The 22,497-nt window shown below is 41.5% G+C and overlaps 1 protein-coding gene across 2 annotated transcripts in view; it reads left to right on the forward strand.

Annotated features, from left to right (window-relative positions):
• LOC122645775 (TATA-binding protein-associated factor BTAF1-like) overlaps nt 1-22,497 on the forward strand; it is a 91,784-nt gene that overhangs the window by 36,750 nt on the left and 32,537 nt on the right. Inside the window, exons 8-12 of one of the 2 annotated variants that reach the window (XM_043839138.1) lie at nt 78-205; nt 239-717; nt 938-1,070; nt 1,169-1,237; nt 3,566-3,777. In XM_043839138.1, the coding sequence (XP_043695073.1) occupies nt 78-205; nt 239-717; nt 938-1,070; nt 1,169-1,237; nt 3,566-3,777 (1,021 nt within the window). Of the gene's footprint in view, nt 1-77; nt 718-937; nt 1,071-1,168; nt 1,238-3,565; nt 3,778-22,497 lie in introns of both variants that reach the window. The other variant, XM_043839137.1, reaches the window with a different exon arrangement.

A 22,497-nucleotide genomic window follows, 5' to 3' on the forward strand; every position in this document is an offset into this window, starting at 1 on the left:
TTGTAGTTCCTCTGCTTTGTTATCAAACAATGGTATTTTTCTGAAATCAAACTTGCTTTTATTCTTCTAATACTCAGGTTGGGAGGTGCGCCATGGAAGTATCATGGCTCTAAGAGAAATTTTAACACATCAAGGTTCTTCTGCTGGAGTATATTTGCCTGACTTGTGCTCAAAAAATGTGTGGCCAGTTGATTTTGAAGATAAAATAGATTTAAGCAATACAAAGAGAGAACGGGAAATTGATTTGAGTAAAACAAAGAGAGAGCAGGAAATTGATTTGAATATACAAGTGGGATTGGAGGAGTCTGAGCCAAGCCTAAAAAGACAAAAGACTGAACATGTATTATGTGAGACAATCAGCATAATGTCCTCTGTGAACAAGGATATTGACCTTGATGCTTGTGTAAAGGTTGAAGATGGTGTGTGGAGATCCATCCCTGGGCATATAAATGGTGGATTTGACATCGGTCTTGTTAAGATGGAGCAGGAGGCTTGTGTTGATGAGCTTCAATATCAGCACAATGAAAGTGGTGGTGTGGCAGAGAATAGTTCTGTTGAGGATAATAGTTCCATTAAAACATTGAACATACTTAAAGATCTCCCTGAAAATTGCAAATTGATGAAACTTGTCAAACTGACAAGACATTCGTGGATTAAAAATCTGGGATTCCTTCAAGATTGTGCCATTCGTTTCTTGTGTGTATTGTCATTAGACCGGTATGCTTTCTGCTTCTTTTCATACATAGATGATCATTGTTTATCAGTCCAGTGACTATAGATAGACAGGGAGCTAGACAATTCGTAAGAATTTAATATCATTCCACTTATTTGAATCAGTTATCTTTATTATTCTGCATTTTTGCTATTTGGGTGCTTCCATTGTTTTTAATAGAACTTTTGCTTTTGATTGACCCTGGTTCTGTTTTGTTTGTTTCAGTTTTGGTGATTATGTTTCTGACCAGGTTGTTGCACCAGTGCGTGAAACGTGTGCACAAGCACTTGGTGCTGCGCTCAAGTACATGCATCCTTCATTAGTCCATGAGACACTGAACATCTTGCTGCAAATGCAGGTAACTGTTTTGTCGATACGTTCATTCATTTTCCTGTGATACTACTGTTATTTAATTGCAGTGCCTTAATGTTTTAAAAGTTCTGCTGATTCTTTCAGTGTAGACCAGAATGGGAAATACGTCATGGAAGCCTTTTAGGTATCAAGTATCTGGTTGCCGTGCGACGGGTAAGATTTGTCTTATATTCAGTACTTTTTGTTAATTTCACAACTGTTTGTGTACTCAGTTTGACCTATCTTGCATCTTGGGAATGCATGTATTTGTTTGAGAAAAGCGTGGAATGAGATGGGATTGTGTTAATTATTATTTTCCTTTGGTCATTGGGGTATAATTACATTGTGGTCCTTGTGATCTAAGTTCCAAATTCTTGTTTGTTTTTCCTTGTTCAGTATTGAATACTGGACCTATTGGCTTTTGCTTCTTTCTTTTTTCAGTGTGTTATAGAAATGAGATTCTTCTAAGTATGGTTTCTCTTTGTCCTTGTGTATCAATCTAGTTTGTCCTGTAGAATATGGTTTGTTTTTTGGGTTGCAAAATCACTTGAAAGAAATAACATTTACCATGTGTGTTGGGGTTTCATTTCCCTATATTCTGCAAACTTGGGCACCAAACCCAAAAGGGAAAGGGAAAAGGGGAAAACAAATCCTTTGCTTTTATTGCATTTGCCACTCTCCAGGCATTTTCTGCATGATTGTCAATAGTTTGCAATTTATCAAGGCAATATTAACTGCTTGAAGCAATGCCCAGATTTTCCACTCTTGGTGCCTAGAATTTATATGCTAGTACCATTTTAGCTCTGAAAAATTGGTTTACCCTCATCTTATGCATATAGTGAAATCCAACAATGAAATCCAATAAACCCTAACTCTTGTTTAGGATTTGGGTATACCGAACTGCTGAATTTAGGGCAGAATAATGGTTCAAACTGATGTGCTAAATATGTTACAACAAAAAATGATGTTAATATATTAATAGGGTGATGGTATTAACTGGAAAAATCTGGAAAGTAAGGTGCCATTTGACAACACTTTTGTTTCGTGAGTGTTTCTGCGCTAGAAGTTTTGTGTCTTTATTATTTATTTCTTATTTTTTAAATTTCTGTTCTCGGGGAATACTTCTGCGGGGTAGGAATGCGTTTGGTAACATACCATAAGAAGTGTTTTTGAATAAAAAGAGTGGTGGAGGGCCGGTGAGAGAAACGGAAAGCTGTCTGAGATGGAGCTCAGAGTTGCAGGCACATAATCACACACTCCTGTTGAGCAACCCAAGCACTTTTCATATTTTCAAATCTGTCTCTTTCGTTGGTTACATGTAAATATATAAAGAGGAAAACTAAGACTCTTTATATAAACCATTAGCAAACTCTATCTCTATCCTCTATTCCTACGTAACTCATTCAAAACAAAAGACAGACTAAATAAACCACTAGCAAACCTTATTAGACCAAAAACCCGGGTTGGGCCGATTCCGTCTGGACTTGGGTTTCCTAACCCGGTCATACTGGTCCAACCAGTCGAGTCCAACTGCATCAAAGAGAAGCACAAATACTTTTGGAAGGCTCAATAACAGAAGCAGTTCTGGTATTAAATAACTAAAAAAAAAGAGATTCCAATTTGATGGTTCTGTTTACCTAAGATATTCTAATCCTATGATGTTGTGAGGGCAGGGAGTTAAATTGAAAGCCAAGACTTAAAAGATTGAAAAAGAAGCAGATGGAGTTGCAGATACTGAAATCATGGAGTGTTCCCATAACAAAGAGCACTTCCAATTTTGTGTGTGTGTTTTTTTTGGGTTTCTATTCTTTTTTTTTTTTGGTTCCAAATATCCAGTTCATTCCTTGGGAATACAAGAACGAACTGATACTCTATTTGTGTTCCTGCGGAACAAAAGAACAGCAGAAACTCCATGGGAGTTTTACCAAACGACCTAAGGCTATGTATGACAATGTTTCTATTCTAAATTTGTATTTCTGAGTCTGAAATACATTTTTTTTGTGTTTCTATTAATTTGGAATACTCCTGAGCAAAAAAAATGGTGTATGGGAAATTGGAAAAAAGTATTTCTGCCACTAAAAAAGAACAGAAACATGTATGAAATGCAAATTAACAGAAATGGTGGTGGAAGAGGCGGAAGAGGTAGTGGTGACCTGTTTGGTTTTTCTTCCTTTGTCCTGGTGCTTGTATCTCTCCCTTTCATTTTTTAATGAAATTTGTTGGCAATTAAAACAAAAAAGAAGGCAGGCAAAGGTGCATACATGCACAATTCAACACACACGAGAGAGGCTGTTTATTTGTATATTGCTCATCTACTATAGCTTGTCATTCTTATTTTTTTTGTTCTTTTTGTTATTTTCTTTGAATCTGATATATTCTGTAAATTTCTTCTCAAATATGATGTGGAGTGTAAACGACTTCCTTGAGCATCCCTTACTGTTATGTAATTCGGGCTCTATGCTTTCTGCTAAATTGTCCTCCCACCTTCTCCCTCCTGAACAGGAATTGCTTCACGATTTGCTTGGATGTGTTCTCCATGCCTGTAAAGCAGGGCTGGAGGATCCAGATGATGATGTTAGGGCAGTTGCTGCTGAAGCTCTGATACCTGCTGCAACTGCTATAGTTTCTCTAAATGGCGAAATATTGCATTCCATTGTTATGTTGCTTTGGGATATCTTGCTTGATCTGGATGACCTAAGTCCATCCACTAGCAGGTACATGTCTTCACTCATCGGGTTTTATAACCCTCAATTGCCTGGAACTCTCTCTCTCTCTCTCTATATATATATATCAATTTGTTTGAATTGCAAAAGGTCTGACGCATAGCCGACAAAGGAAGGCCTTTGTATATGGCCCACCTATTTTTTGCCACGTGGAAGGATGATGGAAATTCCAGCTGTTGGATAGGTAAGGCCTTGTCAGGATTAGCCATGTGTCACATTTAAGAGTCAAAATACAATCATATACCCTCCCATGTGTAGTCCTGGATTTTCAAAGCATTATTCTGCTATTTGGCCAAATTTTTTAGGTTGAAAAACTTGACTTGTGAATTGGGGACCTTGGGGATTACTGTCCACAAAAATTGGGCCCAATTTGACTTGCCATGTGGCTTAAAATTGGGCCATGCACAAAGGTCTTTTTCTTTGGGTTGTGCAGGAAGCAACTACTAGATTTTATTTAGCCATTTATATAAACTATAATGTATAGTCAGAAGCATAACATATTAGTCTTTCTTTTAGGTATTGCTTTTGATGTACTTTGTTGCAGAGTATGCAGCTGGTATTCATAAATTTACTTTTTTCTTAATTTCTGGTTAAAAAAAGAAACCCTTTGTAATCATGGATCTAGGAATCGTTGCTATCAGCCGTGGCCGATGCTGATACCTTGCCAATACCGGATCGGTAGTACAAAATAGTAAAAAAAAGGTATTGGAATCTTGGGGGGGCTAAATCGTCCGATCTGGCAGATCCGTATTGGTATCAGTTTGGGCGACGACCAATACTGATGCTGATAACTTGAACTAAATCCCTTTTTATGATCATACTGTTTTCTTAGAAATTTAAAAGATTTATTTATGCTTTGGGATAATTATCATAAGCTTGATGGATGATTAGTGTAACTACATGATATAATTAAGGGTAAAGTACACGTACCCCCTATAATGCACTCAATATTCCTCGTACCCCCCGAAGCTTCTGATAAGTCCACGTACCACCCCTCAATAATCCACGTACCACCCCTGCTTTACCCCCCTAATGCCATTTAAGTCCACACCAGGTATTAAATGCTAAAAGATGACCAAACAACCCTTTCTTCTATCTTTTCTAAAATTTGAAAAGACCTAATTGCCCTCACTTATTTGCTAAAATTTGAAAAGACTAAAATGCCCTCATCTTCCCCAAATCATCATCTTCTTTTACATACCCACCACCACCACCACCACCACCACCCACCATTAACACCATCACCATCCCACCGTGAAGCCCCCCACCTCACTGTCTCTCCTCCCCTCCTCTACTTCATCCACCTCTTGCAGCCGCTCATCACTCCAAGTTGCAGCATCTCTGTCCTCTCCTCGCCTCCAGAGTCTCGGCCCTCTTAGCTCCAAATTATCCAGTCCTCTTAGCTCCAAATTATGCTGCATCTCTGTACGCGTATTTAACCCATTAATTAATTAAGAATCCGATGGATAAGAAGAGAGTAAATGGAGAGGGATAGAAGAAGAATTTTTCCAAACCCTAGAATGCAACTTAAGCATCTCCTTGGCCTTCTCCTTGGTCTTGAGGCTACAATCCACCTGAAGCACCAAACACAACTTGGAAACAACACCAACTTGCAGCATCTCCTGAAGAACACTTGAAGTCCCTGAGAACCTGGACACCGAAGACAGTATCCTCACTCCTCTATCAGTAGCCACATGTGAAACCCTAACTATCTTCTTGGACACCACTGCAATTCCAGCCGGGTGCCTTAACAACTCGGCTCTCCCTTCTGCACATCCACATAGCTGATCCAACACCACCAGCACCATCTCAGAATCTCTCTTCTCTGTCGTCTCTAGCAGTATCTCAATCAACACATAAACGGCACCAGCTTTCACGGCTTTGATCCTGTTTCGACTCCATTGACAGAGCTCAACCAATATCATGAAACCGATCCAAAATCTGACGATTCCTCGATTAAAAATTTTACAATTTTAGAATAAAAAACTATCTATTCAAACATCGAAATAACAAAAATTTCAAGCTTGAATCTACAAAGAAATATTAAAAGTGAAATTTTAGACAGGATATATTAAATGTTCAAAGGGATGAAGAGAAAATAAACCAACAGAAATGAAAATGAAAAAATTAATAATAATATAAAACAAATTTTTTTTGAGAAAATATAGAACAGTGATTTGGAGGAAAAAGAGGCAAGGTTAACCTCTGTTTCCCAAGTCCAAGAGTCGAGCAGGAGAAGCAGAGGAAAAGATCACCGCTTGCTAAAATTTGTTTTGTTCAGATCGTCAACGTTTTGCGTGACCAGATCTCACAACAGGCATCCAAGGCTTCATTACAGATCTTGGTTGAGCTCTGTCAATGGAGTCGAAACTGGATCAAAGCCGTGAAAGCTGGGCAGATTTGTAAAAGAAGATGATGATTTGGGGAAGATGAGGGCATTTTGGTCTTTTCAAATTTTAGCAAATAGGTCTTTTCAAATTTTAGAAAAGATAGAAGAAAGGGTAGTTTGGTCATCTTTTAGCATTTAATACCTGGTGTGGACTTAAATGGCATTAGGGGGGTAAAGCAGGGGTGGTACGTGGAATATTGAGAGGTGGTAAGTGGACTTATTAGAAGCTTAGGGGGGTACGAGGAATATTGGGTGCATTACAGGGGGGTACGCGTACTTAACCCTATAGTTAAATGGGAGTGGGTTTTATGGATTAGCCTGTCCATAGGGTATCTATGGATGGTCCACCTAGTTGCGCCACATGGCAAATTAGATGGGGCTGAAATCTTGTGCATAGGTTGATCCATAGGTCCCCTGCTCATATGTCAATTATCTATTTAAACATAGTTGGCCAAGTAGCAAAATAAAGCTTTGAAAAATTGACTGCTACCAATTGAGGATTACAAAGAGGGTGCATGCTAATACGTGGATGGCTTAAAAAATACTATGGAAGATGCCAAGGGTGGGAGGGTATGTGATTGAATTTAGAGCCTGAAACTTGACATGTGGTCGGTTAATCAAGAATGTCAACTAGATATCCAATGGTTGAAACTTGAAAGTACCTCATCACCCTTCCTATGTGGCCAACTAGGAGGTCCATGTAATCATCTACAGATACCCTTAGGGACAAGCCTGTCTTTAAAACCTTAATAATCCGAAAGTATTAACAGTACAATAAGTTATTATTAGTTTAGTAGTAGTGAGAAATTATGGTTACTTCTCGCCCCATTGAGGTTTGATACCCTTCATCAGAATTATCTCAAATTTAACCACAGCTCCTCCAGTACACCTCCTCCACTTGATCCAGACCTCTGCCCCCATACAGCCCTAAAAACCCTAACTTTCCTCATCTCAATTAAATCCCCCAAACCCTAAAATTCTACCTAGACTATTCCAGCCTCTAAAACCCACCTATACTTTTGCTGAGTGACCTTCTCTACCCCTAGAGAACTCGACCTGAAGCCCTTGCCCTAATTCCACCTCTAACCCTAGATTCCATCACTTCCTTCTTTTCAAAAATCCGAAACCCTAACCTGCTGCCTATTAAGTTCTCACACTTCCGCTCATCAAACCATCACTGGACCAATACTGATAGACTTCCCTATACTTGCCTAGCATAACCATTCCCGCAAACCCTAACCCTAATTTTGACTTAAACTCTTATTCTACCCCAATCGGACTGCCTGTTCATAGCAGATCCTGAAGCATTGGTTCCTAGCTGGTCTCCTATCCTCCTAGGACAACATTAGTTTTGGAAATGTGTATCTAACAATATCCACCCACAAAAGTTCCTTAAATAAAGGAGGCATGATATCTAACACATATAACTTCAAGAAATATTAATTGCTTAATATCTTGTTGATATGTACACCTTGAAAATAATTTGGGTGGTTGCTTAACTCATTTGAAGTCTATGAAATCAAGAACCTCTCTCTCTCTCTGCTGCAGTACAAACCCTAGAAGCTAAGGTATCCTGCAATAGGATAGGACCATAGCTTATAACACCCTAATATGGACTTGAAACAAGGGCTGGAATTTGCACAACGCCACATTCGGCATTAGAAATAAATAACAGAATTTACTAATAGCAACTATTACCATAAATCAAATGAATAAACACCATAGGCTTTTGGAAACAATTCTAGCAACAAACATAGTTCAATATCTCGTGATATATCGGTATCTCGGGCCTACCGAGATATCCGAAATATACAGAAATTTTGCCGAAATATGGTATTTTTTCTGCCATATTTCGGCACTCCATCTCGATGGGCTTTTGGCCATATTAAGGCCTGATACTTCATATATACCCTTATTTAAGTTTAATAAACACATTTAAACCTTCATATTGCAAAAAAAATGAACTCAAAGTGGTGTTTTGGGTTTACACCCTTGATTGACTATATATGATGGGACCCTGATGTATAAAATAGTTAAATACATATTGTTTAAGTACTAAAAGACATAATAAGAAATTTAAACAAAGTAATGAAACAAAAATAAAGTCAAATGTAGCCTTTAGTTTAAACTTTAAACTTTAAAGTTTAAACTCATAAAGTCATAAGTGCATAAGTCATAACTCATAAACTTCATAATAGTCAATAGTTCAATACTCAATACACAAAGTATTTCTACGAAATTTACCGAAATATACCCAAATTTACCGAAATATACTGCTTAATGCACAGTATTTGTACGAAATATACCGAAATGTATCAAAATTTCTACGAAATTTGAACTTTTTTCATTTTGGAAGCCCATCTCGTCTCGGTAGTGTCGAAATTACCGAAATTTCGGCGATGTATCGCGAAATTTTGTACCATGGCAACAAGTATGGTTAGTTCCACAAGGCTAGGTAAGAAGATTCAGGGCATTGCATTCAAAGAATCATTAAGCATGCATGACAGTCCACATAGATTAATAAACTGCTAATTAGAAACATTTGGAATATAAACCAGTATCAAGACAATGCAATTAATTCAAAAATAGGTACTGTTTTGGGGCTGAAAGGGGTGGGAAAAATCATGCAAACACAATTATAAAATTCTGTTTTAAGGTTAAAGAAGGGATAGGTTGTGGAGGTTGGTTTAGGGTTAAGGTTTTCAAGATAAAAATCTGGGAATGGGGCTGGGATGGCTAGAGATAGGGTTAGGATGGGGGGACAAGGGGTTTTGTTTGATAGAGATGGAGGGGAATGTCGCTAATGGGGCTGGAGTGCTTCAGCCACAAGGGACAGAGGGAGGGAAAGGATTTCGACAGCAGGGGAATGGGGGAGGGGATTCACGATAGCAGGGGGGAAAGGGAGAAGAGAGAGAAGAATGAAGGAGAAGAAGAGAAATAAAGAGGGAGAGAGAAGAGAGAGGCACGTACCTTGAGAGAGGGAGAGAGAATCGTAGAAAGGGGGAGGGGCGACGCAGCTTTTGGCAGCAATTTTTTTTTCATTCATCAATGTCCAATAAAGTGGCTGATTACAACTTAAATAAAGACAATAAATGGATATCCCTAAATTACCCTTAACCTAATTAAAACAAAAGAAACTAACAAAATGCTTTCACTTAAGTTATAAGGGCTGAAACGATACTGCAGAATTAAACAAATAAAAATACTAAAATGCCCTTCATTTATTTGACATAAGTACTAAAATAAAAATGACAAAATTAACCCTAGGTGTCTAAACAGCCTCGTGCTAGCCTGTAGCCTCTTAAATCATCATCGAACCATTGTAACTGGCTCCGTGGAAGTAGTTTCCTGCGTCTCTGGCAATGGTGCGCAAAGGGCCTCTGGTAATGGTGCGGCATGATGTTCCCATCAATCCTCCCCACCCGCGAAGAATTCACTTCTTGTGAATGAAAACTCTGGTAGAGCTCAAGGAGGTCGGGATCAATGCTCTGGAAGTCATCAAATGGAATCCAAGAATTATCGCTCGCCGGTCTTCCGTGCTACTTTACAAGGAACTCTCGTAATGCAGGATAGAATAGGAGGGGCAATCTGAGAAGAAATCAGGGGGGGGGGGAAGAAGAAGCCGTGAGAAGAAGAAGAGGGGGGGGGGGAGGTGTGCCCACGCACAAAGAAGAAGAGGAGGGGGGGTATGGCACGCACAAACTCACTTTGTTTTCAATTCATTCTTGCATATCCTCCCCTTTACAATCGATGGAGGCTATCTAAATAGCCTTACACTGATTACAAAAGGAAATTCTAAAATAGGAAAATTCTAACTGAAATAAGACTTCTAATTTATCTCCATAACTTGCTAACCAAGAAAGAAGCAAACTAGGAACTAATTAACAAACTCAATCTTTTGTCTAACAAATAACAGAAACCAAAAAGGAAACTAGAATCTACTTAACAATAATCCAAACAAATGAAATAACTTGCTGCCTAAGAAAACAAGTAAATAGAAATTAATATCTAATATCCTAATAGATCCAAACACTCAAACTGGACCCGGTTCAACTGGGTTTGGGTTGGTCCAATGTAGTACACCAATTGGGTCGGCCCAGTCCAAGATTGTCCTACATCATCTCGTCTCCCCCCTTGAGTGGTGGATATAATTCTCTCATCAAGTACATTCTCAATCTCTTTAGGCCTGGTGGCAAAACGAGGTAACGGAGGGGGGAGGGTAGTGGTAGGTAGGGTAGGGCTATGTTGGTTAATGTCAAAAGGGGAGTCATCCAATGCATCTGGGTAAGGTGAAGGTGTGGTATCTGGGCCATGATAGGGAGCAATGTCTTCAACATTGAATAAATTACTAATCCCCATATCAGCTGGTAAATCAATCACATATGCTCTGGCACCAATCCTTTTTGAGTACCTTGAATGGGCCTGCCCCATGAGCATAAAGCTTGCTCGCTTTTCCTCTAACAAACCTAGCCGGATGGATCCAGACCGTTACCATGTCGCCTTCGTTGAACTCCTGCAGCCTACGGTGAACATCTGCATAAGATTTATACTAATCATTGCTAGAAGCAATTCACGTTCTTATCTCTGCATGCAAATCATGTAAGCGTTGTGCAAAAGACTCGGCTGACTCGTTAACTCTAAAACTGACCAGTGCAGGGGTAAGATCTATGGGTGCTTTAGGCTATGTACCTAAGCATATCTCAAAGGGAGTAATGTAGTCCTAGATAGGTAGGAGACCTACTAGGAGCCAGATGACAGGATCAATAGCAAAAGGGGTTGCTGGTTCGAATGGACAGCACTAGGTTTTAGGTTAATTCTAGGGTTTAGGATGGGAATTTGGGAATGGGTCTTATACGACTTTAATATGCAGGTCTAGGGTGCTTTTATGGCATATAAATAATAGGATTTGGGAAGGTTTTAAAATTCTGCAATTTTGGACAGAATTGAGTTGCAGGTTTTGGGCTTTAATGGAGTGGAGGAATGGAGGGGTTAGAGTGGAGACTAAGGGCTAGGGTTAAGGTCGAGTGTGGGGAGTGTAGGCTGGAAGTAGGGTTTGAAAATGAAGGCTAAATCTGGAGTTATGGGCGAATCCTAGTGGAGGTAGGAGTTGCAGGTTTAATGGAGAATTAGGGTTTGATGGAGGGAGGGGGATGTGGATTAGGTTAGAGGATGAAGAGGGGATGGATATATGCAGGAAATTAAAATTACTTACTGGTTTGATCTCCTTCAAAGGCAGCAGCAGCAGCTTGAAGAAGCTCGATTGAAAAAGAAGAAGAACCTCCCGGTACTGGACAGACGCAAGGAGTCGTGAGAGTCCACTCACCCTTCACCTTGATATTACTCACAAGGCAACCTTGATATTACTCACAAGGCACACTCACGATGGAGCAAAGGCAACAACAAAGGCAGCAAGCATAAAGCTGAGTTTTTATTAATCAAAATTCGTCTTCAATGCTGGCTTCCCTTACAAACTTATATAGAAGACTCAAAAATAGAATTAGACACTAAAAAGGAATGGCCTAACCCTATCCCTAACCTATTAGGTAACTTAAACTGACTAGGAAACTAGGATACTAAAGGAAATAGACTCAAAACATGGCTGGACTTATAGAGTCCTAATCCAGCCCAACTTACATCATATGACCAATTAAGTTGTCACATGATCACTTAACCAAGTCACATGATCACTTAAATTGAACCAATTGGATGCAACCAATTTGAACCGGTTCAATTAAAAAACATAAAAATAAACTAAGTATTGGGCTAATCCCGTATGTAACCTATATACCCATATTTTAGGCCCATAAAAGTGGCCTATTACGTTAGAAACCCATGGGATCAAAGGCCCAACATGTATGTAACCCAACCCTAGACTTATTCCCAATGAAACAAGCCCTATTTGGTGTTGAATCTGCATCAGGGAGACAAACCAGTCGACCGGTTCTTGGACATGTTATAGGCAAACTCAGCATGAGACAGGACATAATCCCAAGTACGTAGACTCTCACCCACGAGACATCGAAGAAGGTTACCAAGTCTCCTATTGACAACCTTAGTCTGACCATCAGTATGAGGGTGGATTGCAGACAAAAACCAGAGTTTATTACCTAACATGTGCCACAGAGTTCGCCAAAAGTGGCTAGTGAACTTGACATCTCTGTCAGACATTATAGTGAGAGGGAACCCATGATATTTGAAGACATTATGAAAGAATAATCTAGCCACCGCAGAAGCATCAGATGTCTTCGAGCATGGAATAAAATGGGCCATCTTTGAGAATCGGTCTACGACCACAAAGATCGAGTCATTGCCTCTCGCAGTCTTAGGTAGACCGAGCACGAATTCCATGCTAAGGTCTTGCCATGGGGCATGGGGCACAAGCAAAGGAATGTACAGACCAGTGTTCTGTTTCTGCTGCTTCACAGTCTAACAAGCTCGACACTGGCGAACAACTCTTACCACGTCTCTCTGTAGGCCAGGCCAATATAATTGGTCCTCAACAAGGGGAATGGTCTTGTCTAGACCAAAGTGGCCAACAGCTCCCCCGCTATGCAATTCCCAGGTCAGGTGATCCCTCAATGAGGTCCTGGGAATGCAAAGGCGGCTTACTTTGAACAAGAATCCGTCCCTCATAATATAATCAGGATGAGGCACCGGTGGGTCCCCGCCAAGGGAAGTAAACACTCCTCCAAAATCAGGACAAGTAGGATACTGGTCCTTGATCTGATCAAAACCAACAACTTGCATACTCAGACTGTGCTGGAGAGACTTCACTCTACTAGATGCACTATAAAACTTTAACAAAGCATTGACTCGACTCAGGGCATCGACGGCTTTGTTTTCCACCCCAGGCTTGTGCTTAAGCACAAAACTATACTCTTGCAGAAATTCAACCCACTTGGCATGTCTGGGGTTTAGTTTCTTTTAGGAGCTCAAATATCGTAGGGCATGATGATCAGAAAACAGGACGAATCCCTGCGATAGTGAATAGTATCGCCAATAGCGTAAAGCCTGGACTACCACATAGAATTCCTTATCGTACTTCGAATATCGTTGCTTGGCTTCATTCAGGTTCTCACTGAAGTAAGCAGCAGGGTGTGCTTCTTGAGTAAGGGCACCTCCTATCCCGACCCCTGATGCATCACAGATTACTTCAAAAACCTTGGAGAAATCAGGTAAGCGTAGAATTGGGGATTTTGTCATTGATTTCTTAATCTCCTGGAAGGCCAATGAAGCACTCTTAGTCCACTTGAACTTCCCTTTTCTGATGTAATCCGTAATAGGAGCCATGATGGAACTAAACCTGTAAATGAACCGCCTATAGGAAGTAGCTAAGCCATGGAAACTTCGCACCTCATGAATGTTTGTTGGTTCATGCCACTTTACTATTGCCTTAACTTTCTCGGGGTCGATTGATACTCCTTTTGCTGATACAACAAAACCCAAGAAAATCACCTGCTTGCCCAGAAAGGTACATTTCTTAGATTAGCATAAAGCTTTTCTTTCAGAAGTGTTTGGTAAACCTGACTCAGGTGATCAAGGTGAGCATCCTTGGTTTTGCTGTGGATGAGAATATCATCGAAGTAGACCACAAGGAATTTCCCCATGAATGGTCTCAACACCTCCGTCATGATCCTCATGAAGGTACTGGGGGCGTTTGATAGACCAAATGGCATGACTAGCCATTCATAAAGGCCGTCCTTTGTTGTAAAGGCAGTCTTCCACTCATCCCCCGGTCTAAGCCTTATCTGGTGGTACCCACTCTTCAAGTCAATCTTAGAAAAGATTGTAGCGTCAACCATCATGTCAAGCATGTCGTCAAGCCTAGGTATGGGAAACCTATACTTAACAGTAATTTTATTAATGACCCTACTATCCATACACATTCACCACGTACCATCTTTCTTTGGCGTGAGCAAGGCGGGTACCGTACAGGGGCTAAGACTCTCTCGAATGAAGCCCTTTTGGAGCAGCTCATCTACTTGCCTTTTCAGTTCGGCATGCTCCTTGTGATTTATACGGTAGTGAGGTAAATTTGGCAGGGAGGAGCCTCGCACTAGATCGATAGCGTGTTGAATGTCACACATAGGTGGTGACTCGTCTGGTAACTCCTCAGGAAACAACTGCTCAAATTTTCTCAGCAAATGTTGTACTTCTCTAGGTGCCTCAGTGAGTAGGCGTGATAAATCGGTATTACTCTATATGGCAACCAAAGCATAGACAATCTCGGATTCTCTACACTCATTTTCAAATTGTTTCTGACTTAAGATGTTGAGTGTTTTCTTGGGGGTTTGTTTGGAAGTACTACCTTTATTCTCTGGAGCTTTTACCTCCTTAGGGGTACTAGGGATCAATCGAATTTTCTTCTCGTTGAATTCAAACACACAGGTGTTAGACCTTCTATAATTAGTGACATCTCTATCGTATAGCCAAGGTCTCCCTAGGATGATATGGGCGACATCCATGCCTAGGACATCACACCTTACTTTGTCCTCGTAGCCCGCAAAGTGTAAGGGGACTAAGCACCTTAATGTAACGGGAATAGTGGACTAATCAACCCATGCAACCTTATAAGGCTTTGGGTGAGCCTCAGGTTTAAGCACCATTCTGGCCACAGCATTTTGGGCAACCACATTCATGCAGCTCACACTGTCGATGGCAACATGACAGTTTTTACCCTGGTGGCAAGTATAGGGAATGAAAATATTGGTTCGCCGCCAGTCATCGCTGCCCTTGGGTTGTGATACCATGCAACGCATAACACCCAGACGAGAGATGTCAACTACCTCAAGCTCATCGTCGGGTAGGGTCTGTGGGACCAAGTGTCGCACAACTCCTAACCTGGGGGTATTGATCTCCTCATCGACCTCCTCATCAGAAATGAACTCATTGGGATTATGATCGTCGTAGTCACCATCCTGATCATCGCACTGATAATAATCCTCAGGATTCCCCGCATAGAGATTTCGGTTGGGGCACTCTCTAACAACATGTCCAATACCTTGACACTTCAAACACCGCATTTGACCATCTGCTGATGGTTTTGCTCCCAAGATACCCTTGTCTTTGCTATCAAACTGTCTTGGTGGGTTATTGGGAGGCTTAGAGAGGTTTGTGGAAGACTGTGGAGGTCTTCTGAAGCTCGAGTCTTCAGTCGAGAATCTCTAAAGCTGTTCTAAAGGCTTGGGGAACATCACGCACCAGGTGGGGTGCCATGTGTAACTGGATCTTGGAATTGAGTCCAGTCAAGAACCTAGATAAAGTCTGCTCCCGATCTTCATGGGTACGGCTTCTAATCTTTAACTCATTGAATTTAGCCATGTACTCCATCACAAACAACTTACCTTGCCTCAAGGAATTCATGTCATTTAGGAGTTGCAGCCTATAGGCGATAGGTAAGAACTCCCCTTTGAGCCTTTCCTGCATCCCAACCCAGGTAGACACCGGCTTCTGACCTTGATCATGTTCTTGGTACTCAAGTTCAGTCCAAAAGTCCTGTGCAGCTCCAGTTAGCTTCATCTTAGCAAACCTGAAACAGACCTCTTCGGACATACCATAAAATCAAAGTACCAGTCCATTTTCCTGATCTAGTCAAGTAGGACTTTGGCATCGATCTGGCCATCGTAGGAGGGTGCATCTACCTTTACCAGTCTCCTGGCATCAAATCCCCCATCATATGGGTTAAAGTCTTCATCACCCCTATGTGGGGCATAGTTTCTCTGAGCATGATGCCCATGGGGAGCATGACCTCTACCCCTACCTCTTCCATTACCATTTCCTAGGACGGGAACCTCAATTCTGCCATCAACCTCAGAGTAGGCATCATCATGTTTATTGTGGTTTGGCTGCCTGACGGTGTGTGGGATTGATGTTTCCACAACAGTAAGCCTCTCGGTAAGGGTTTGGAGGTTCTGCTCGAGGGTACGAAGGTTATTGGCTTCTCGAGCCTCTCTGCTCGCACACAGTTCAGCTTGAATTTCCCTAATTAGTGCTTCAAAGTTGGGGGGTGGATCCATAGCTTGATATGACCTACCACTACGAGTGGTCATGCACGGGAATACAACTGGGAGATCCTAAGACACTTTGTCCCTAGCATGAAATAAAAGAAAGCTTGACTTCTAGACCACGTTCTGATACCAGGTTGATGTAGGATAAACCCTAGAAGCTAAGGTATCTCACAATAGGACAGGGCCACAGGTTATAACACCCTAATATGGACTTGAAACAAGGGTTGGAATTTCCACAACGCCACAGTCAGCATTAGAAATAAATAGCAGAATTTACTAATAGCAACCATCACCATAAATCAAATGAATAAACACCATAGTCTTTAGGAAACAATTCTAGCAACAAGTATGGTTAGTTCCACAAAGCTAGGTAAGAAGATTCAGGGCATTGCATTCAAAGAATTTGTTGGATTGTATGGGCCAGAATACCGTGGGGGGGGGGTATTTTGAACTTTTTACTATCTTTTATCTTATGTACAGCCATGTCGGCTCTATTAGGGACAATTCTGTCTGTGTAATTTTGATCTCTTTATTATAAATAAAGGCTTGGGGTCTGTCTAAGATCATTCAAGCATTATTCCCCAAATTGTTTTGTTAACATCGCATCAGAGCCAACTCTTTCTCTGATCTAGGTTTTCAAAAACCCCACCCTCCCATCGATTTTTTCTCCCAACTTTCGCTTTGGTTCTCATCCTTCGCCAAAGGCAGCACTAATGAGGTGATCGTATGATCTAGTTGCTGCCCTCCTCCCTACCTCTTTCTCCTTTTTTCATGTATTAAGCTTTGCTCGATAGCTATTGGACCTACCTTTGCCGTATTGAAGCATTCCAGAATTTTTAGGGATCGGCCCCTACCACTGTTGAAGGCTGTTTTCCCCTTATTGGAGCTTCATCTGCACCCTTCCCAGCATTTATCCAGCCTCTATCACTTGGTTGAAGACCCCTACTCCCAATCGATCTCCTTCTTCAGGGTTTTCCAAAACCCTGACAATTATCGATTTTGGGTTTAGGGCTGCTTATTGCTGCAATTTTTTTTTTGAAGTTTCTACCACCAAGGGAGTCCTCTATTGATTCCTGGCCAGTCCATATCCAGCTCTATATACAGGAATTTTTTTGGAACCACATCCCCAACATCGATCTCAACTTTCAAGGGTTTTTTCAAAACCTTGACACCATCGCTATTTGGGATAGGGTTCTTCATTGTTCCTGTTTTTTCTGGAGGTGTTTTCCCCTTCCAAGAGGGCCACTCGACCTTGCTTTCAGCCATTATATTGGAGTTTTAGTTAGGTTTCTCTTCACAGCAGCCCCTCTCTACAATCATGGGTGACTCTGTTACTTCCATTGCAACTTCTGATCGTGATGGCCTTGGCAAATCAGAATACCACAGTTTTCCTCCAAATCCCATTAAACTAGATGGCACAAACTACCTACTGTGGCCTTGGGCTGCCTCCTTTCCCATTGCTGGACGTGGCCTCACTGGCCATATTGATGGCACCAGTACCATGCCGGATGCACCTGGTGCTGCCCAAACTCGATGGCTTGCCAACACTGGACTATGGAGTTCTCATGTCATATTTCATTGGTTCTATGACTTCGGACCTTGCACATGGGTTTCTTCTCCTTGATACAGCTTCTCAGATTTGGTCGGCTTGTAAGGAAACATACGGGCAGCTTGGTAATGATGCTCAGGTTTATGGACTCAGAAAGAAGGTCCTTCATACTGCTCAGGGAGACTTGTCAGTCTCTAAATATTATGCTACTTTTTTTTTTGGGTGAATAAATAAATTCATTACCAGAAGGGAAAAAGAAAAATAAATACAAGAGACCCCAAAAGGGGAAAAAGAAAGAAGAGGACAGCCAACCCAAGCTTAGCTAGGGGAGTCCAAAGCAACAAAAGAAACATTATGAAGGCCCCAGGAATCAACAATGAGCCTGTTCCTTGGGGTATCTAAACACTGAGAAGGAGGAACAAAAGATAACTTTGCTGAAATTTCAAAGGAAATGGAATCCCAAATCTTCCAGTAAGATCGAGAATTGGAGGTCCATTTCTTGATATTGCGCTCCATCCAAATATGGTTGAGAGCTGCACAAAATGCCATCTTTCCAACGCAATCACATAAGGAGGAGCCAGCAAAGGACTTGTCAATCCACACCCATTCTCTCGAGAAAGGGAGAATTCTTCTTTGGGAAGGCCAACATGTGGAGAGGATACCCTTCCAGATAGCTTTGGTGGTAGGGCACTCAAAGAAGAGGTAATCCAAGTCTTCATCATTGTTCCAACAAAGGCAACATGTAGGGGACACAAGAATCTGCCGGCTGCGAAGAAAAGCTTGAGTTGGAAGGCAGTTGTTGAAGATTCTCCAGGCCGCGAAGCAATGCCGAGGTATGTGGTGCTTGAACCAAATAATCTTGTGCCAAGATACCACAGGGCCTTTTAACCAAATAGAGTTCGAAGCCACTTTGGAAGAGAATATGCAGGGATTGTCTGACGACCAAGTAACACAGTCACCTCTTGCCACTGGCCTTCTGGGAATGGACGTGAGATCATTCCAACTAGGAGCAAGAGCAGGGACATGGGCGGGAGGAGCCTAACCATCAAGATCAAGAATGTCAGTCACCAAGGAAAGCCTATGAAGACCTGAGGCATAAATAGTTCTCGGAGTGACCAAGTGAAGAAGTATTCCCCTTGGATGCCAATTATCCAACCAAAGGTAAGTAGAGAGGCCATCACCAATCTGAGAGCGGATGGCCTGATGGCCTTATACTACTTTGCGCAGCCTTTGGCAACAGTTGGACCACTTTTCTGATTACCACCCTGATACAGCTGCTAACATAGCTGCCTATAAGAAACATGTCGACAAAATCAGGGTCTATGACTTCTTGGCCTGGTTGAATGTTGAGTATGCCTTGATCTCCTCTGAAGAAAACCGCAGGGCTGCTATGTTACACCCTCTTGTTACTGAAAGGTCAGCCCTCCAGACTGCTGCCCCGGCTCATATTGCACCTGTTGGCACTCTCTCTGTTAGTAGTTCTACTCCTGGCACTGTTACTTGTGAGCATTGTCACAACCCTTGCCACACCAAGGACAAATGTTGGAAACTTTATGGGAAACCAGCTGACTTTGAAGCCAAACGGGTTGCCAAGAAGAAGCCAAAAAACAAAGCAAACCATTCTGAATCTGTTACTACAGCCTCGACTACAGACATTGGTCTATCCTAGGATGATCTATAGACCTTCCTACGTGTGCTATGGACTTCCGCTGCTGCTGCCTCTACTACATCTGCTGCTACTGCCAATTCTATTATTCCTTCAGGTTCAAACTTTGCCCGGTCAGGTATCCCATTTGGTGGTCATTGTGCTTCTGTAGCTTCCCATCCTCGGATAATTGATTCTGGAGCTACAGATCACATGACTGGTTCCTCTAGCCTATTCCATAGATATTCTCCAGCTTCTGGGAAAGACAAGGTCAAAGTAGCTGATGGTTCCCTTTCTTCCATATCTAGAAAAGGAATCAGCAACTGCACTTCCTCCCTTCCTTTGTTTTCTATTTTGCACATTCCTAATTTTACTACTAATCTTCTTTCAATTAGTAGTGTTACTCGTGATCTTAACTCTAAAGTAACTTTTTTTCCTTCCCATTGTGTTTTTCAGTATCTGGCATCTGGGAAGACGATTGGATTGGGGAAAGTACACGGTGGACTGTACCTGCTTGATGATGGTCGTCTCTCTCCACCATTACCTTCTCTACTACCCTAGAACTCCTTGGTCTCTTCTGAACTTTACCAATGACACTCTAGATTAGGTCACCCTCCATTAGGAGTTTTAGCACATTTATTTCTTACTTTGGTCACTAAATGTAATAAGGATGATTTTTTTTTGTGAGGCTTGTGTTCTGGCCAAACAGACACGTTCAACTCATTCTCTATCAAATAAAAGGAGTTCTTGTTTTCATTTGGTGCATTCTGATGTTTGGGGGCCTAGTCGTAAAACTTCTCTTTCTGGCCATTGTTGGTTTGTCTCCTTTATTGACTGTTATTCTAGAAACACATAGGTATATTTTATGCACACAAAAAAACAGGTTTTTGCATGTTTTCAGCATTTTCATAAGATGATCCAAACTCAGTTCAAGGCTACTCTCAACATTTTGAGGAGTGACAATGGGACTGAGTACAAGGAATCTCAATTTCAAATGTACTTTACTGATCATGGGATTATACACCAGACTAGTGGTGTCGATACCCCAGCCCAAAGTGGTGGCTGAAAGAAAGAACTGCCACTTGTTGGAAATGGCACGAGCATTAATATTTGCTCGGCATGTTCCATCCCAATATTGGGTTGATGTTGTCCTAACTGTAGCTTATCTCATTAATAGGTTACCTTTTTGGGTTCTTGATTCTCGTAGCCTAGCTGAAGTTTTACTTGGGGATTCCCCCTTTGTAGTTACTCTCAAAGTGTTTGATTGTGTCTGTTATGCTAGGGATACAAAATCTCCTGGCAAACTAGAACCTCGTGGGTTACGGTGCATAGTTTTGGGTTATTCTCCTACCCAGAAAGGTTATAAGTGTTACCATCCTCCTTCCCGTCGTACTATGGTCAGTATGGATATAATTTTTCATAAAAACCTTTCGTATTATTCTTCCCCACCTCTTCAAGGGGAGAGTTCTAGTGAAGATGTGGTTCCTTCTCTTGAAACAAGTGGTGGTGATGTTCCTATTCAGGGGGAGCTGACTCCAGTACAGAGAACCATTAGTAAATTTCGGAAGGCCATTGACAACTCCAACATTCTTACTTATAAAAAGAGATGTTCCAGCAAAGGGCAGCTTCAGTCCGCTATAGCACCAATACCTATCCAGTTGCCGATTTAGGATCCAGATCCTCCTCCTGGTAAGCCGCCTTCTTCCGACCTACCTATTGCTCATCGCAAAGGTACTAGGACTTGCACTTTGCATCCCATTTCTCGTTTTATTTCTTATAGTTCTCTTTCTCCTTCTTTTCGTGCATTTGTATCCTCTCTTTCTTCTGTTTCCATTCCTAAGAATTGGCAGGAAGCATCTACAGATGGAAAGTGGAAGGCAACAATGTTGGAAGAAATGAGAGCATTGAACAAAAATAATACGTGGGATCTTGTGGCTCTTCCTCCAGGAAAAAAACCAATGGGATGTAAATGGGTGTTTGTGGTCAAACAGAAGGCAGATAGAGCAGTGGATCGGTACAAGGCACGTCTGGTTGTAAAGGGCTTTACTCAGACATATGGAGTTGACTACCAGGAGACCTTCGTACCAGTAGCAAAACTCAACACTGTAAGGGTATTGCTATCTTGTGCTCTGAACCTTGGATGGGATCTTCAACAGTTGGATGTGAAGAATGCCTTCCTCCATGGAGAACTGGAGGAAGAGGTATATATGGACATTCCTCCAAATTTTTCAGGTAATGCTACCAAGGGCAAGGTGTGTAAACTGAGGCGTGCTCTCTATGGATTGAAGCAGTCACCTAGAGCTTGGTTTGGTAGATTTCACAAGGCTATGCTTTCAGTGGGATACAAGCAAAGCAATGCTGATCATACCTTGTTCATCAAACAAGTTGGTGATAAGGTAACTATCCTCACAGTCGATGTTGATGATATTGTAGTTACCGGCAATGATGGTGATGAGATCCACAAATTGAAGCTATTCCTTGGTCGTGAGTTTGAAATAAAGGATCTGGGAACTCTAAAATATTTTCTAGGGATAGAAGTTGCTCGATCTTCAAAGGGCATCTTTCTTTCTCAAAGAAAATATATGCTAGATCTATTGTTTGAGACTGGAATGTTAGGGTGTCATCCGTCAGATACTCCCATGGAAGCTACTACAAGACTTAGGGAGAAAGAAGGTGAACCTGTTGACAAAGGCCATTATCAGAGATTAGTGGGCAAGTTGATCTACCTCTCTCATACACGACTAGACATAGCCATTGTCATGAGCTTGGTAAGTCAGTTTATGCATGATCCTTATTCCTTTCGCATGGAAGCAGTTCTTCGCATTTTGCAATATTTGAAGTCTGCTCCAGGAAAATGGATTCTTTTTTCTCCCAGTGGTCATCTAAAAGTTGAAGCTTATACTGATGTCGATTGGGCTGGCTCTACTGATAGAAAATCCATTTCTGGATATTGTTCCTTTGTGGGTGGCAACCTTGTCACATGGCGTAGCAAGAAGCAAAATGTTGTGGCAAGGTTTAGTGCTGAAGCAGAGTTCCGTGCCATGGCACAAGGAATCTGGAAACTTATGTGGCTTAGAGGATTGTTGCAGGATATTGGCGTTGCTGTCCACCTTCCTATGAT

This window comes from Telopea speciosissima, chromosome 11, assembly GCF_018873765.1.
Source record: "Telopea speciosissima isolate NSW1024214 ecotype Mountain lineage chromosome 11, Tspe_v1, whole genome shotgun sequence".
Classification (NCBI taxonomy): Eukaryota; Viridiplantae; Streptophyta; class Magnoliopsida; order Proteales; family Proteaceae; genus Telopea; species Telopea speciosissima.